An 18,531-nucleotide genomic window follows, 5' to 3' on the forward strand; every position below is an offset into this window, starting at 1 on the left:
ATCTTATCTCCTTTCACTCTCCACACCACTGACACTCCCCACTCCCAACCAACCAACCAACATTTATACTCCTCCCCCCTTTCACAGCATCATCAGCCACACCCACTCAGTCCAACATTCTGCACTCACTAGACATGCAAAGCCAGACATACCTAAGGGAACAGAACTGTGGGGTAATGCCACAGTTTCTTTTTTAAGAACTTGAATTAATTATTTTTTTTAAAAAAAAATCCTGCATTGAGCAGGGGGTTGGACTCGATGGCCTTTTAGGCCCCTTCCAACTCTACTATTCTATGATTCTATGAAAATAGCCTTGTAATCTAGAAGTGGTTTAAATCAATTAACTATTTACTATTTTACTAACCAATTTACATTTATTATTTTAACTTAAAGTTCAGACCCAGAGTGAACGGCTGTCCCTTATTAACTTACCATGGAAGCTGCGGAGTCTTGGCAGCTAACCACTTGGATCTCGATATCTTGATCTCTTGCGTTTCGGAACTTTTCCAAGACCTCGCTTGTGCCCAGCCATTTGCAGTCCATGCCTTCAATGGCAACAACGCAGTCTCCTTCTTTCAGACCTGCCGACTTAAGACCATTGGGCACACCTTAGTGTCAGCTGAGATTTGTGCAGGGCAGGAAAGGTTTTCCTGTATCCCTTCCCACCTTCTTAAAAGCCAAGTAACGTGTGGATGGTTGAAGTCACAGATTTGCTTAGGCTCCTTAGATAGCTCTTTTAGAGTTCTGACTGGTCCCTGATTGAAATCCAGAGCGGACTCACCACCCCACAGACACTGGAGCCAACAACCTCCATTGTCTGCCACCCTGCTTCAGAATTCCCTGTTCCTTCCGCCGCCTTTGCTGCAATCTTCACAGTAGCTGGGGAGGGATTAATTTTCCCAACAATAATATATTTCCCCCCCTGAAATGAAAAGTATTTTGGGATGGCTTGGTCCTGAATAGGCAATGAAGACCTGCTCGTTTTACAAAAGACCTGCTTCTGGTGGAGTTGAAAACTGCTAGAACTAGTTTGTTGATACGGATCAACAAGCTGCTTTAATATTTGGACTCTCCTAGGGGACATGGTTAAGGAGGCTGTAATGATGCATTTCAAAGAGCCTGTTCAGACAACACGCTAAGTCATGGTGAGGCTGCGAACCCTTTTGCAGCAAATGGTTAGTGAACATGTTTAAACCATCGTTACGTAGCCACCATGGTTAGGAATGGTTCACACAACATGCTAAGACATGGTTCGCATTATATGCTAAGCCATAACATTTAGCTCAAAATACTTAACCTCCGTGGCTTAGCGTGTCGTTTGAACAGGGTCAAAATGTACTATTGGCTCCAAGACAGAGGATTTGAGAATTCAGCAGCATTTGGCCCCTGTTTACCCAGCTTCTTTCTATGGCTACTCTTGCAAGTACAGAAACCTGGTCCGGAGCAACCGTGCAAATGGTCTCCAGAAGACACTGTTTTCCAAATGCTGTCTCAAAGCTGCTAACGCAACAGGCTCAGCTGAAAATGGTCCTCCAAATTGGAGGATTAAAAACCGATCACAGGCCTGCAAGCATTCTCTTTTCCCCTCTCTTACAGCGTCACTACCAGCTTAGTGCCAGCCACGGTTCGTCATGAAGGTTGAATCGACAAAACCATGGTTAGTGCTTGCCCTACAGTCCAGAAGCAAAAAATGCATTTTGAACCATGGTTTCAAGTTTTGGTTTGAAGAATGTGCATACCTTGGTTTGTCATTTTGGATGTCATGACAAACTATGGCTAGCACAAAACTGTAGACTGAAAGTTAGACCTCATGTGAAAGGACACAAAACATAAACCCTGTTCAGACAACATGGTGGGTAAGCATTTTGAGCTAAACATGGCTTAGCGTGTCATGTAAACAATGGTGGCTACATAACCACAATTTAAACATGCTCACTAACCATTTGCTGCAAAAGCCCTAACCATGGCTCAGCTTGTTGTCTGAACAGACCTATAAGCTCAAAACTTGCTTCCAATCCATGGTTTGGGGCATTGTCTGAAAAGGGCCAGAGTTTCCATTTCAGAAGCTGGCAGTCTGAAAATGGAGCATAGCAGATGAAGAGAAATTCACTATGGGACTCCCTTTCATTGTCTATGAAATAGAATCAGTAAGGCACACTTACACAGAACTTATTGCATTGAACAACTTTTCAATTGTACCAGTCCAAAAAGCGAGGAGGAATCCCAGTAATTTTTACACTGTGTTTTGCGGGATCAAATTTTACAGTCTAGGTTACAGCCTTAAATATCTATATTATACCCATCGAGGAGAATTAAAACTGCAAAGCAAAAATCCACCTCAATCAACAGGGGCAATTGTATTCGGATGCACTAATTAGATGTTTATTTCAAATGCGTTATTCTGTCTGGGGTGTTACTTTGTTAATATTTAACTCTGAAAATTTCACTGAAATTAACAGCTTAACCTCTGAACAAATTCAGAAGGTCACAATGTACAACTAAGCTATAGGGCAGTTCCATGTGAAAGAATTGGAGGCAAATTATATGAGCATTTGACTTACTGCTGCAGGACAAACTGGATCAAGACAGTAAATATGAACAGGTGGGCCTCCTTTCAGTGTAAATCCCAAACTCCCAGCTTCACAGTGGAAACGAACGGTGCGGGGAGCAGTCCACCTCTGTTTTGCCGAAAACACTGTAAGAGGACCCTGAGATATACACAGCAGTGAGTTAGGTTCTTTCCACAATCTCCACCTTTTGAGTCACTTCACAGGAAGTCTGTCATGCACAGGCATCCTTTCTTCCTTTCTCTCTCTCTCTCCCCCATTTCTCCCTCTCTGTGTGTGTGTTACCTAGAAATGTCCTATGTGACATTCTTCTTGGGTTTCGATACAGACGTAACATATTCTATTCTCTTAACCATGGTTGAGATGGTGAGATGAACTCCCCATGTAGCTCAACAGTGCCACCTAAAGTGTCTGGGTTTTTTTACCCCTGCAGAGAAGCCTGAATAAGCAATACATCATGAGTTTTGTCTCTGAATATCCATCTATACAATCCGCCTTGCACACTCAGGTCCTCTGGGAAGGCTTTACTCCTGTCAGCCACAACTAGGCTGGCAACTGTTACCCAGAGGACCTTTTCTTCTGCTGCCCCCAAACTGTGGAATGACCTGCCAGAGGAGACTCATCAGCTTAAAGCTCTTTCTGAGTTTAAGACAGCCGTAAACACTAGTCTCTTCCGGCAGGCCTACCCAGATGAATTTTAAACCTAAGAATTTTAAGATTCTGTGATTGTTATTTTAATATTGTAATGGTTTTATATGCTGTTTTAACTAATTTTACGTATTACATTTTATATAGTGTTGTTCTCCGCCTCAATCCAGAAGGAGAGGTGGGTAATAAATAATAATAATAATAATAATAATAATAATAATAATAATAATAATAATTATTCAGAAATTACGCTCTTTTTCACAAATAGCAACTGGCCACAACTGGGCTTGCTATTCTATAATATAAGTGCAGAGTCATTCAGCAGGTGGAAGCAGCCTCTAAATAATTTTCTGGCCAGCTGGACAGACCACTAACATCAGAAACGGAACTCATCTTGCTTTTGGACAAAACTACTTTTAGGCAAAATTAAGGGGACAGCCTGGGGTAAGAATTTACTTCTTGTTCACAGGCAAATATCTGGAGCAAGGCTATGTTTGTCCAGATGATAGGAAAATGTTCTCCACTGCTAGTTGCAAGCAGTTAATGTAAATGATTTGAAAAGCCCTTCCTGAATGAGATATTAAGACTTCCAGAAACTGCAGGTGCTTTTTCAAACTCCTACTTAATTTCCCTCTGATGTGAGAAGGAATTGACACTCTGAAAGAACATCACAAGAGCAAACATTGAACAGGCAGTGCAACTTCATACATACCAGCCTCTCGAATAAGTCTTTGACTTTCACCTTGGAGAACTGAGGAGCAATCATTTCGATTTTATGGTCTGTCTTAGCTATAAATGAAACAAAACAAAAATAATTATGGTTATTATTTTATCCCACACTTCTTCTAAGGAGTTCAGAACAGCATGCATCCCTCTTCCAGATCTCATTTGATCTTCACAACAATCCTCTGAGGTAAGTTGACCTGAGAGAGTGCGGCTGGCTAAAGATCACCTAGTGAAGTTCATGGCTGGCTGGGGATTTGAACCTAGTCTACGTCCTGCAGTCCAGCCACTATGCCAGTGGTGAGGAACCATATTCGGTACAGGGACACATTACCTCATGGATTTCCCCCGTAGGCCGAATGGTGTCCGGGGGTAAGAAAGTGAAGGAAAGCGAGACAGAGAAAGTGGGGCAGAGAAAGAAAAAGAAATATGCCAACTTCTGCTACCATAGGAAGTTCGCCTCACCCATCCTAAAGGCCTTGGCTAAAGTAAAAGTTGAACTGAGACCTTTTCAGTTATACAGCTTATGCTCTTAGCCACTAAGTGAAAGCTCCCCAATGTATGTGGAAGGAGACATCCCAGTCAGAAAAATATACTTACGAAGGATATCAAGGGCCTGCACCAAAGTCAAGAAAACATCTTCCCATTCCTGCTGTGAATATTTGAGAAGGGATCGCTTGTGTGCGACTAAGAGAATTTCCTGGAGTACATCTATATTCCGGAGCTTTCTGCATAATCCACAAACTCTTAAGGCTTCTTCGTGATAAACAATGGCTCTCTGCAAATGGGCTTTTCCTGGAGAAGCAAAAATATAGAAGTCTGTAAACAGGATTACCACCCTGAAGAGTTCCCCCCTTTTACATTACCCTAATTGTTGCCCCTGACCCCAAGACTCCACCAAATGTTTTCTTTTCCAGGCAAGAGTTCTCAAATACCCAGCTCTGCAATCCTTACCAACCAGAACAAGCTTTGTACAGGACAAGGATCCACAAGCAAACCTAAGAATTCTTCTAGTGAGAAGAAATGGACAAGTCCTTTTAATATAAAAGCCTGCATTAGCTGCCATGATCCAGTAAAGCAGCCCCATCTCCTCAAACCTAGGTTTACTGTTCCCAGCTATGGGGAAACAGAAGAGATCCCATGTTCGTGGCGCTCAGTAACAGCCAGAAATGGGAGAGCCATGTACACATGAGCCTTGGAATGATGGAGGAATCTAGCTGAGGGTGTCTGTGGAGCTTGATGAGCTTGCATTGGCTCAGCCATCCCAGACTCCATTCCGTCTTCTGCCCACTGGCCTGATTCGGTGCACAATGAGTCGGGCCATCTAGTGGAATTTCCGTAAATGGTTTTGCATATAAAACATCTGCGCAAATTTCAGCTGTAAATTGCACAGGTTTGCGGCATTCAAGCAAATGACATCCAAAACCCGCGCAAATTATGCAAATTCTATTTGCACAAATTACAGCTGAGATTTATTTTTATTTTTTTTTAAAAAAAAAATGCAGTGAAAGCCCCTGGAACTTGGGGAAACGGCACGGCTTGGCCCACAAAAGCAAGCGGAGCCGGGCGCGCTGTGGAAGTCTGGTGCGCCTTTAGGGTGGATTCCTGCATTGAGCAGGGGGCTGGACTCGATGGCCTTGTAGGCCCCTTCCAACTCTGCTATTCTATGATTCTATGATCAAGGGCCAGATTTCCCGGTGATGTCTTGCAGTCCTGGCTTAGGGAACAGAAGAAGATTGTGTGAGAGCTGTTGCTGAAAAGCTGAAGGGAACTCTGAGATGCAGGCATGTCTGCAGATCTGCAGCCTGCTACAGGCATGTCTGCTGCTTGCCTCCACTTGTATATTTGTATAGAGATCAAATATTACGAAAACGCCACCAGTCATCTCTGCCTTAAAAAGAAAACAAACCCAGGTAGCAACGTCCCTGGAACACTGACCCTCGGGGAAGCGGATAACAATACATTTTGCTACTAATAAAGCAGTAAGAAGAATCCAGCTTGCAGTAAAGCTGAATTTCCAGTTTCCCAAGTAGTGGCACAATGAGGACACATTCTCCTACTAAAAGCAGTTGGAGCTATATCAATTTCTCCGGGTTAGGTTCTAAACTGTTGATAGTCAAAACCACGGCTTGACGTTCTGTCTGAACGGAGCCAAGAAAGGGGAGTTTGTCCGTACCTAGTTGTTTGCGCTGAACACTGTCCTTTAAAACGGCCAAGGGTGTCATTCCTTCTGGCATGTGGTCATACAGCTGGGAGAAAGCCTTTTCCTGCTGGTCTTCGTCATCGGTTTGATGCACTGGGGTGGCAAAAAAATAAAACGCAAATGAAAGAGTGGATAAATACTTGTTTACTTTCATTTCCTGTCTGGATGAGATGCCTTAAGGCTTTGTGCAGAGGTGTGGCCTAAACTAGCAACCGCCATCTCCCCAAACCGGTTCTCTTAGTGGATTACAATCTGCATTATACTGGAGGGTTCATATGCTCATTTTACTACCAGATTCCTGAATGTGATCTCTTAATAACCAGGGCCACTGTACTTTAGATGTTAAGACACTCCTTTTCTCCCCAAACCTGTTTTGAAAACACTGGCTCACCATACCATAAGAAGCCCATGGAAAACTAGCTCCAAAGTGTGATTTTATTGCTTCGGTTTTTGTTTATTAAGTGCCATCTGTACTTGATGCTTTACTTTTTCTAAAAGAGAGGCAGGGAGACAGGCAGAGAAGCTTCTGCCCCAAGGTGCTTACAAGCTAAAATGAATACAGTGGGGGAGAAACGAGAGAGTGTGGAATGGGCATTTTTGGACGACTAAGTTATACTAACTTTGAAATGAGAGAGTGTGGAATGGGCATTTTTGGACGACTAAGTTATACTCACTTTGAAAGAAATGGGAGGAATTGTGTAAGCATGTACATGTAGACTTGAGAAGGCAAATAAAGCAGCCTTCCCCAACCTGGTGACCTCCTGATGGGTAGGACTACAACTCCCATAATCTATAACCAGCACAGTCATTGGACATGTTGGCTGGGAATGATGGGATTTGACATTCAACACTTTTAGGGAACCCGGTTGAGGAAATATGGCCAATTACATTGCTTCAAAACCTGCCACCCATTTTCTATAGATGGTAATAGCTCACGGCTGTTTATACCACCTACTAACTTATAAGAATTTGACCCCATTGTCCCAGCTAAAAAGGAGTATAATGCTTTACACAAGAGGCTGGAGAAAAGAAGCAGGAAAGAAGCAGAAAAGAGGCAGGAAAGGAGCTTCTTTTCTCCAGCCTCTTGTGTAATTCATTATACTCCTCTTTAGCTGGGACAATGGGGTCAAATTCTTATAAGTTAGTAGGTGGTATAAACAGCCGTGAGCTATTACCATCTATAGTAAATGGGTGGCAGGTTTTGAAGCAATGTAATTGGCCATATTTCCTCAACCGGGTGCCCTAAAGGTGTTGAATGTCAAATCCCATCATTCCCAGCCAACACGCCCAATGACTGTGCTGGCTATGGATTATGGGAGTTGTAGTCCTACCCATCAGGTCACCAGGTTGGGGAAGGCTGCTTTATTTGCCTTCTCAAGTCTACATGCACCTGCTTACACAACTCCTCCTATTTCTTTCAAAGTTAGTATAACTTAGTCGTCCAAAAATGCCTATAAAGGCTACCAATGAAACAGTTTTCCAGATGGAAAGCAGCAAAAGTTATTCAAAGGCTGCGTACAGACCTCTGCTAAGAGTAAGCTGTCCCTCCCGTGGCAGCCCACTGGGTGATGAGGCAGAGAGAGAGAGAGAGAGATATCAGAGAGCAACCGATACAATGAGAGAGACAGAAAGAGAAAAGGGAATGACAGAGAACAGGCACGAGAGAAAGAGAAAAGTGGGTGGCAGAGGACGAGACAAAAGGAGGTGGCAGAGAGCAAGCATGCGAGAGAGAAACAGAAATGGAAAAGGGGGGGCAAAGAGAAAGAGGGAGAGAGAAAGAAAAGAGGTGGCAGAGAGAAAGAGGGAGACTCAGACAGAAAAAGAGAAATCGGGGTGGCAAAGAGGGAGCAAGCAAGAGGCAAAGAAAGAAAAGCAGGTAGCAGAGAACAAGCACATGGGGGGGGAGAGAGAAAGGGGGCTGCAGAGAGTGAGCAAGAGAGAAAAAGAAAATGTAGCAGAGAGAGGGAGAGAAAGAGAGAGAGAAAGGGGGCTGCAGAAAGTGAGCAAGAGAGAAAAAGAAAATGGGGTAGCAGAGAGAGGGAGAGAAAGAGAGAGAGAAAGGGGGCTGCAGAAAGTGAGCAAGAGAGAAAAAGAAAATGGGGTGGTGGAGAGAGAGGGAGAGAGAGAGAAAAGGAGGAGAAGGAGGAGGAGGGGATGGCAGAGAGAAAAAGAAAAAGGATTGCTGTGAAGATAAAAAGAGTATAAATGAATTCAAAACCGTTCTTACTCTGGTGATCACTCAAAATAGTTGCGACAAAATAATGTGCCAAAGCTCTGAAATGGTCCGATTTGACTTGGGCCAGTTTTGACCAAGAGTAAGGGATGTTCTCCTTGACTGGCGCTTGGTTCATTGCTATGTTAACAAGCATGTACGTTTCTCCGACCTAAAAACAAAGCACAAGAGCCAAATATGAGCTGTTGCCTTGTTATTAAAAGATCCGTCGAGTAATCTGTGGGTCACACCAACCATTTGTAAACAGTCAATGGGGTGTGTACGCCAAGTAAGATGGTAGGCTGTAAAGGGTACAAATTAGAAAGGATTGTTTAAGAGGAGATAATTATGCAGGATTGTGTTTTCTCAATGTGCATTCTCCATGGGAGTGCGGAATCCAAAAAGTTGAATTCCTGAGATTAGTCATTTTAATTTAAGAAAGAAAAACAACATTCTAGTCCACATCATTGCAGAAAAATTGATGCAAGTAGGGCTTGATTCAAGCAATGGGGTTTCCCTGTCTTCTCCTTCCTGCTGTGGCCCCTGTGCCTTCCAAAAAGTCCAGGGACTCTCTGGAGCAGTATATGGGAGTTGCAACAGGAAGGGGGAAATAGTATAAATTGGATACCCCCCTTGCCCAAGCAGAAACACTTTCCACATGCACAAGGGCATCTCTGGACCCTGCCCATTGGTACCACCTAAACAATATATTTATTTAGCAGTGTCAGAAGCCCCAGGAAAATTTGGAAACAAACACTATGGACCTACGCTATTCACTGTTCCTCCTCAGAAGCCCCCATAGTTTGCCTCCCATTCCGAAGGATCTCCAAATTGGGTAAAATCTATTTTGTCTGTGCACTGTGGATTCCCAGGCACCTTTTGTCGCATCGTCTGCCTATGGATTCAGCTTCTTTTTTTTTGTTTCTGAATTTGCTCATGCAAATATGCACAATTTCCCCCAAATTAGACAAATTTCCCCCCAAAATGCACATTTTCACAATTTAGCCTATAGGAGAAATCTGCATTTCTGGCTAGGTTTCTTTTATTTTTTGCGTATTTTTCTATGACGAAATTTGTGCAAAATTCACGAAGGTTATAAAAAATGGTCTGCAGAATCTGCCTGACGGGGGGTGGGAAAGGAAGTCTGCTGCGGAATCATCCTCCGTGCGGCCTACCTTTGCAACTTCCTGGGCCATCTTCACTAGTGTGAAGAATTCATTCCGTATTCCAGGAAGGCAGATCTGTTCGAAGACACATTCCTGAGCCTGAGCAAGCATCATCTTGATCAGCACACTCAACATGGCGGGGCTCATGTCGTAACTTGGAGTGTGAGTAAAAGTCTCTTTTAGATAGTTTAGAACTCCTGAAATAGAGGGAAGGACGAGGGGAGAAACAGAGTATTAGTAATGCAGCCTTTCTCAGTGGATCATGGCTGCATTTGGCCAACATATCTCGGCTTACTAAACCAAGATATGAATGAGCCTTCTTTTGCACAAGTCAGCGAACAAGCAAATAAGTCCTTAGTTAACTATAGTTTCCTATCATGTCTGAACTGGGAAACTATGGTTAGTGGTTTTAGAACCAACCACAATATAAGGCCATGTCAGTACTGCAGCCTTTCACAATGGATCATAGCCACGTTTGGCCAACCATATCTCAGCTTACTAAATCAAGATATGAATGAGCCTTCGCTCAAGTCACCGAACAAGCCAGGAAAACTGTAGTTAACTATAGTTTCCTATCACATCCAAACTGGGAAAACTATGGTTAATGGTTTTAGAGCAAGCCAGGGTAGGAAGCCATGGTTTAAAAGTTTGGGGCATGAGACTCATTCACATATGGGCTACCCTATTTCTTCGATTCTAAGACATACTTCCCCCATATAAACATCTCTAAAAATGGGGTGCATCTTAGAATCGCAGGTGTGTCTTAGGGTTTTTTTTTTCCTGTAGGTGGTACTGAAATTAGTGTGCGTCTTACAATTGATGGCGTCTTACAATCGAAGAAATACGGTACGATATAATCATCCAGACGTGCCCCATATTACTGGTTAACGAAGTATCATGTTTTATTTAAGAGTATGGTTGCAACTACTTTAGCTGGGAGGGAGGGAGGGAGGGAGGGAAATAAATGTTAAATTAGCTATACAAGTGTTTCCTGCTCAAAACACAAATTCTCTTAATGGCATGTTGATGAGTTTAAACATTGTTGATATTTGAAAATTAAGTTATACATATATAAAATAATAAGGTGTACAAAACTCGTTCAACATATATGCTCTTCCTTCCCAGTGGCGAAAACAGGAAATCTAAACAATCCACAAACGAATCATCAGGATGCGCCCCAAGGAATTCCTCTTCCCATCCTCTGGCAATAATCTTGATTATTCAGTCTTGTGTAATCCGATAAAATTTCAATAACTATTTTAGGCCAAAGCAGATGTGATGCAGAAGAGCCGGGTCTGGATCTCATGAGTTTTAAAAATGAACAACTTGAAAACAGCTGCATTGACTTCAATTCTGTTCAAAGCTGCTGCCCTGGGATAGGGGGAGCTGAGCCCTTTTCTTCCCTGTAGCTTGACCCCGATCAAAATACCCCCCCCCCCACCGTCAACCTGCTAATCTAGATCTGCGGATGGGAACAGACTGGCACAATACTTAGGAAGTGATTCAGTTCACACAAACACATCAGGCCCATATGTATTGGAATTCACATAGATCAGCTTTGTCAAACCTGAGACCTTCTGCATGCAAAATCGATGCTCTATTACTGAGCTACAGCCCTTGCTCCTCATCTACAGCCCTTCACATATAGTGCCATGAGTTCCTTGAAGAAGGATAGAATTAAAAATTGTAATGTAATAATAATGGAACAGCGGCAGGGAAGTTGGAAATTAAATTATTATGAGAAGTGAAGAAAAGAGAAGGGGACATTTGGGAGTCTCAGGAGGTTCAACAGCAGCTTTTAAAGCTCAGCTAAAAACTTTTCTTTTTCCTAAAGCTTTTAAAACTTGATTTTGTACTGTTAGTTTTACCCTACCCTGTGCCTGTTTGCATTCTCTTCCCCTCCTTATTGTTTTATTATGATTTTATTAGAATGTAAGCCTATGCAGCAGGGTCTTGCTATTAGGGATGTGCTCTGCTTCTAATCGGACCGGAGAAGCAGGAGCGGAGCAGGGGGCTTCGCCTGCCCTTAAGGCGGAGGCGAAGAGGATTGGGGGGCTGGCGGAGCGTGGCGGAGAGGATCGAGGTGAAGGCGGATCCTTCGCCTCGATCCGGAGCTCCGCCGGAAAGGTAAGTGGGGTTTATCGGGCCCTGCCGCTGTCGCTGTTGCCCATGCGGCGACAGCGGCAGGGCCCAGTAACACCCCCCCCGCCCTCCTCTCCCTTACCTGCCTCTGTCCACGGTCCGTCAGCGTCTTCAATTGAGCCCGCGGTTCCAGCCCAGACTTCCTGGTGGAACCGCGGGCTCAATTGAAGACGGCGACGGACCGCGGACGGAGGCAGGTAAGGTCCCCCTCTCCCTTGGTCGGCGGCGATGGCGGCAGGGCCCGGTAACCCCCCCTATGGGGGGGGAACAGAGCTCCGATCCGGATCCGGAGCTCCGAGCGGAGCGGAGTGGGCACAGGCAGAGTGGGGGTGGGGCGGAGCGGCCCGATCCGAAAATGGTGGATCTGAAAGTGAAGCGGAGTGGGGGGTCCGTGCACACCCCTACTTGCTATTTACTGTTTTACTCTGTACAGCACCATGTGCATTGATGGTGCTATATAAATTAATAATAATAATAATAATAATAATAATAATAATAATAATAGAAATCCCTTGAGCAGCTGTGCAAACTGTGCAAGGAAAATGCCCAGAGGGAAACCTGAAGGTCAACCAGCGCTGTGCCAGAACGCCAAGCATGGCGGAACGGTGCAACTGGCAGCAGATCCGAGTCGGGCAACATTCAGTTCCAAACATAACTATCCTTTAGATTTTGATTTTTTTTTTTAAAAAAAAAAACCACTTACTGTAGCATAAACACTCCGTAACACTTGCTGGTGCTGAAAATCTAATCTCAATAAAGAAAGAAAGAAATGCATTGCATCCAAAACTGGTTGGGCAAGTTTTCCCAGCAAGTTTTAATTGCCTAATATTACTGAAAACGGAAATTGCATTGTTCAATACAGTGATTCTGCCCCTCCTCTGAGCATATTATCCAACGTTTGAAGGCAACATTTGTGCTTCCAAATTGCTTTCACTGTTCGATAAAAGTGGGGCAGTCTCTTATTATCAGAAGGTTGTTGTTGTTTTTTACTTTAATATGTATTTGTTTCCTTGTTTGTTACACATCTCCTGCCTTTTCCTCTTGCAAGGAACCTAAGGTGGTATGAATGACCCTCCTCCTCTCCGTTCCATCCTCACAACAACCCTGTGGGGTAGGTTAGGCCGAGAATCAATGACAGGGTTCAGGTGACATGCTGTGGTTTGCCATGGGTTATTTAACCAATGATGAGCCATAGTGCCCATGGGTGCCAGGTTTCATATCCAACCCCCAGTCTTAGGGTTGTCGTGTCATGCAAACTCGGCGAGCGCTAAACACCCTCCACATTACCCTAAAACAGATGATTGGTTATGCAAGGTTCATTTAATCCTCACATAAGCCATATACGCCGGGTTCACATGACACTACAACCCCCGAGTGGAGGTTCCATATTCAACATGGCTTCCGCATCTGCCCTGCACATACCACAGCCTCGCTATGGGTTATGCAAACAGCCCCACTCACTGGCCCTAAGTCACCAAGTAAACTTCATAGGCAGGTGGGAATACTCTTAACCACTACACCACCCCGGCTCTCTAACACCTGCACGCTTTAAGAGATTAAAAAGCAATCATAACATTTCTGGACAAAAGTTAAGCCCAATTTCTGAGGCGGGAAAAGTTGTGAACGTTAGTTAAAACTCTGCCAAACCCTCTATTTTTTAACAGAGCCGTCTACTTTATCGCTCAAAAAGTCCACAAAAGCATATCCCAGTTAAGCATGCACTTCGGTTGTGAAGTCTGTCTCTGTGTGTACGCGGAGGGTTGTTTATGGGTGAAAGCCATAGCAACAATCTTCACTCTGTCCACAAAGAACTATGTGGACGATATGAATCATAATAGACGGTGTGGCGCTCTGCAGTCATGCATAGGTACAACAAAGAGCACTTCATGGGAAAGGCAGACTGGAGCACATTTTGAAGCAGCCAGGCTTCGGCAGCGACGTGGACACATCACAGAGTGAGCACAGTGGAGTCCAGTGGAGGCTGGTGGCCCCAATGTCTACTCTGGGTTTCAGTCAGGAGTTATCCAAGATGTATTTTTCTCCTGTATTTTCGCTAGACAGGCTTTTAGCAGGGGTGCTTCGGCAGGGGAGAGAAAGATACTGAAGGAGGCTCAGGATAACTCGTATCCTGGCCTCTTTCACCTCCTTCCCTCCCCGCCCACCGGAACACCCCCTTCTTCTTCCCCCAGGGTCACTTTTCCGACCTCAGAGAAGCAGCCAGTGCAGTTCTTTCTGCACCAGCTGGGAGAAGGAGGTTTTGGGGTTGGATCTCTGACTCCCCTTCTGAGGTCGGAGCACCGCCTCCGACCTTGGAGGGTCTTCCTGAGCCATTCTACGATCCCTGGGACGCTTGCCCTTGCTCTCTTTAATAGTATAGTATTGCATTTCGGGTGGAGAGGATTAAAAATGCGGATGGTATGGGAACGTAAGCTGCAATAAATTATATATACCGCTGGATGTAATGTCATTGGAGTTACAATAGAGCAAAAAGAAAAAAAGGGGGGGGAACCGACATTGTGAGGACAGAAAAAATGGTTAATAATGGACCAAAGTCACCTAGGCCTACAGACTCCAGCTCATTAATCGTTAACCACAATATTCACTTTGTCTTGACTAAATGCGCTCTTCAAGTGCAACCCCAGATTTAGGTGAGGGAATGAAAACTAAATTGGAAAAGGAATGTTTTAATTTTCAAAACAACAACAACAAGTCCTGGATCTTGTTAGCAACCCTTTTGGCTTTAATTCTGTCTTTTCCTGAGAGTCCAAACACTGTGGAATTAAACTCATTTGAAATGCCAGGAAGAGAAACAGAAGTAGTTGGATTAAGCAACTCTCTGGGGGGCTTTTTTCGGGTAGTAACGCACAGCTTCTTTCCTACCTGCAGCTCTCTGAAAAGCATCGACTGCCTTTTGAAGCCCGGCCTGGGTCTGCCGATTGCACCTTGTACCGATCTGCGTGTAGAGAGCTCCAATATTAAATAAAATACTGGCCTTTTCAAGCAACAAGTTTTTCTGGCAGACAGGGACACCTGTGAAGGAGTCATACCTTAATCAAAAACAAAAGCAAAATTAAATGTTAATGAACAGAAGACTAGGAAATATGGGAAAGCATAGTACTTTACATTATGAGTTGGTTCTGACATGACAACAAACCATAGCTTCTCTACTAACCACAGTTTATGCTCCAACCCACAATTTGTGTTCAAGATGTATACAAACTGTACCATGGTTTGTGCAGTTTCCTTCTTCCGTTCCTAACAATCCCTGGATGCCATACTAAACTATTGCCTCCATAAGCAGAGCATATCCCAAACCACCATTTCTCATCCACGTCCGAACCACAGTTAGCCCAAACTGTGGTTTACAAACTAGCTTCCAACAGTGCTTTCAGATGCTGGTTTAGCAGCCACTTGCAAACTGGGATCTGTTGGGTAGAGTCTGTACAGACATCACTGCAAGCTGTGGTTTTGTGTTGCAAGCCATGGTTTGGTGTTACACAAACCATTTCTATGTTAAATACGGTGGGCAAAACTGGTGTAATATTGACCCATCTCTTTAACCTCATTAGGAGACTGGGAGAAGGCCCCAGGATTGCATACTCCCTTGCAGTCTGCTTCCTCTCCTCTCAGGCGAAAATTCTCCTTTTGAAAGTACATTGAACCTGTTTGCATGTAACAACAACCCATGGGCTGTTTGGAGCAAGTGGGAGAAGCAGGCACACTGCCTGTAGCATTCACACCACTTCTTCTTTTACTTAGCAACCCATGAATGGTTCCTTCATAGGTTGCGGAGTGTGATGTCTGAACCCAGATCGCTGGGTTGTTTAGAGGCTAAACAACCTATCAATTAACCCATGGTTTACACCCTAAATGTCACGCTCAGCAACCTACGAAGGAGCTGATTGTGGCTTGCTGAGTAAAAGTTGACGTGGCGCAACCCTGGGAGGCAGCGCACCCACTATCTCCTGCTTGTGCATGACAATCCATGGGTTGTTTACCTAATGGGTTGTCATTATGTATGAACCAGGTCATCTACTACCATGTTTTGGATCTCGTTTCAAATTCGATGGCCTTATAGGCCCCTTCCAACTCTACTATTCTATGGTTCTACTTGTTGACAAGGAATCCTGTTTAGCCACAACTATAGTTATTAACATAGATGCTGACATTATGCTTATTACACAGTTAAGTGGGTGGGGTGGAGTTTGAACTCAAGAGAAGAAAAAAAGGGAAAGGGGACACACAATCTCAAGGCCTGCTCCCAACCCCTTAGATGCTAAGAGTTTGATCAACATTATATTTGTATCAGCTGAATTGGTAGACTCCTGTGTGCTTCGACAAAGAAGCACACAAAGATCTAGGGTGCATGTAACACACATTAATTACCGAGCTTTGTGAAGCAGAAAGCACATTTCTTCTTGCTCTCTTAAATGCAACACGCCCCTCCTTTGCAACGCTCGACTGGAGCCCTTAAGAGCTTTTTTGGCCAAATGTCAGACTTTGCCTTTTCCCTTTAGAAATGTCAGCTTGCCATCGATTGAATCAAATTTCAAATCCATCACATGCAGTCGTGCTTCCACTGCATGAGAACGGACTGTTAGATTAACAACATTTTTAAAAAGAAAAAGAAAAAAACTTACCAGGTAAATAAAATCCCCAGGTGTCTGCTAGGTGAAAAAAATCGGTTCTCTACAAAGCCAAGCTGAACAAAATAGCTCAGCAACATCTCAACTCCAGATTCATCTCTGCTGGGGGTACGACAGGCCTTTGAATACATAAAACATACATTCCCCATCACATAACAAGTCCACATAAAATTGCATGCACACATGGCCTTCTGCATGAAGTCTATGGCCCCATTCAGAAGACACCTTAAATCATGGCTTTAACCATGGTGGTTAAGCCAGAAAGCCAGGCTGTGTTCAGAAGACATCTTAAACCACGACTTTAACCATGGTGAATAAAGCAAAAAGCTTTATTCACCATGGTTTTAGGTGTCTTCTGAACACAGCCTGGCTTTCTGGCTTAACCAGCATTGGTTAAAGCCATGGTTTAAAGTGTATTCGGAACGGGCCCAATGATGTTCCTAAGTCATCACCTTTGCCTGCCTTCCCACACTCTGAGGTCAGCAACAGAAGCCCTTCACACTTGCCTGCCGCCAGAAGCAGTAAGGCTGATGAGTGAAAGGGAGAGGACCCTTTTGGGAGTGGCCCCATAGCTCTCGAATGGGCTTCCATTGGAGATTCATCAAACTTCATCTTCCAGGTATTCAGGACACTAAATGCTCACCTGTTTTCACAGGCCTTCTGTTAATTTCTGGGCTGCAGGTTTTGCTTTATAAGCAGTGTTTTTACAGAATTTTATTTTATTTTTAAATCATGTATTGGTTCTTTCATCTTACATGCCACTTTGAGAGGGTTCCACTCTTAAAAGCTGACTAATGAAATAAAATATTACCTGATCTACATTGGGGGGACAGTGGGTGTCCCTTCCACCACTATGCAAAGACAATCTACAAGTCAAGTCAGTGTATGATAAGTCAGAGCTTATGATGCAGAACATGCATTCAGTCAGCTTTCGTATTCTGTCCGCGGTGTATTTATTTCGAATATAAGTCCACTTCTACTGGCACTTGCACTGTATTTACATACTAGTGTTTATTTGTCCACTCCGGTCTACAGGCTCAATGTCCTTAATGCCATTTTATCCTCCAATCAACCCTTTCAATCAAGACAGGCTGGCAAGATAAAGCAACTGCTCAGTAGGATCAGAGGGTCTCTTAAAAACCATCTTGTGAAGTAGTTTCGAGATGTGATGAGACTGGCACCTAATGTTGTGTTTCCCAGAATGCTCCTACTTTCGATGGGAGGCAATGACGAAGCTTGCTAAGTAATCCACAAAGCTTTTATTAAGCAATAAACGTCTCTTTTACCTGAATAGAGTCTAGCCTCTTGGAAACGTCCCCCTAGGCAAAATTATGCAAACTAAGCAAGACAATTGTCCATTCAAGAAGAATAAGTGCCTGGTGCAGTGGCAGGTTCTGGACCTTTTCACACCTTCCTTTCATGCCGTGCGTTACGCTCACCCCGGGAAGAAACCTCACTTCCCACTGAGTGTATAGGATTTGGCCTTGAGGAGATCTGCTCTGGAAAGGGCTGACTCCCAGCTGGGGAATCATCCGTGAGAGCTTCCTCCCCCACTGGTACAGGCTGGCTGGTGTCTGGCGCGGAGTCTTCTAGTTCTGAATCTGATTGATTACCTGAAACATCTTCTCCCAAAACAGGGGCAGTAAGGGTAGACATGACACCCAGTAGTGGGGGCTGGTCTCTCCGATGTCAGTGGGGTGGTGACACTGCTCTGGGTTTCAGTCAGAACTCTAAAAGGAGCTAACCAAGGTATAATCCCCTCTAGGCTTCAATCAGATCTCTAAAGGAGTTATCCAGAGTTCAGCACCTTAGATAGCTTCTTTAAATTCTGTCTGGTTATGAATGAAACCCAGAGTGGATTCACCACCCCGCTGACATCTGAGCCACCAGCCTCCACCGGACCCTAGGTTACCCAGCAGACTTTACGGTGTCCCGGCAGTCCAAATTCCAATACTCTATCCACTACGCTACACAAGCTCCAAGATCTAGGCCTACTAAATAGTTTTTGAAATATTTCCTGGCTTGCAGGGTTTAAAAGAAATTGAAAGCCAAGTGCAGCATTTCTTAAGCATGCCCAACCTACCTGTCGCAAATCCATAAGATCAGCAATTTCATTTTCATATTCAGAACCATCTTCACTATAGTGTTCCAAAATAAAGTCCTGAAAGTAAGAAAAAAGAAAAGGCACGCTGAAGAGCTTTCAACACTGTAGGCCAAATTCTGA

General features: G+C 44.1%; 1 protein-coding gene across 1 annotated transcript in view; it reads right to left on the reverse strand.

The window, feature by feature from the left end:
- Positions 1–18,531, reverse strand: part of RHPN2 (rhophilin Rho GTPase binding protein 2) — a 52,083-nt gene that overhangs the window by 3,318 nt on the left and 30,234 nt on the right. Inside the window, exons 5-14 of the mRNA XM_063140962.1 lie at positions 18,391–18,468; positions 16,302–16,426; positions 14,542–14,708; positions 9,529–9,716; positions 8,369–8,525; positions 6,115–6,234; positions 4,539–4,733; positions 3,928–4,004; positions 2,562–2,708; positions 433–588 (exon numbers count right to left, since the gene is read on the reverse strand). Coding sequence (XP_062997032.1) covers positions 433–588; positions 2,562–2,708; positions 3,928–4,004; positions 4,539–4,733; positions 6,115–6,234; positions 8,369–8,525; positions 9,529–9,716; positions 14,542–14,708; positions 16,302–16,426; positions 18,391–18,468 — 1,410 coding nt within the window. The remainder of the gene's footprint in view (positions 1–432; positions 589–2,561; positions 2,709–3,927; positions 4,005–4,538; positions 4,734–6,114; positions 6,235–8,368; positions 8,526–9,528; positions 9,717–14,541; positions 14,709–16,301; positions 16,427–18,390; positions 18,469–18,531) is intronic.

Source organism: Elgaria multicarinata, chromosome 14, assembly GCF_023053635.1.
Source record: "Elgaria multicarinata webbii isolate HBS135686 ecotype San Diego chromosome 14, rElgMul1.1.pri, whole genome shotgun sequence".
Classification (NCBI taxonomy): Eukaryota; Metazoa; Chordata; class Lepidosauria; order Squamata; family Anguidae; genus Elgaria; species Elgaria multicarinata.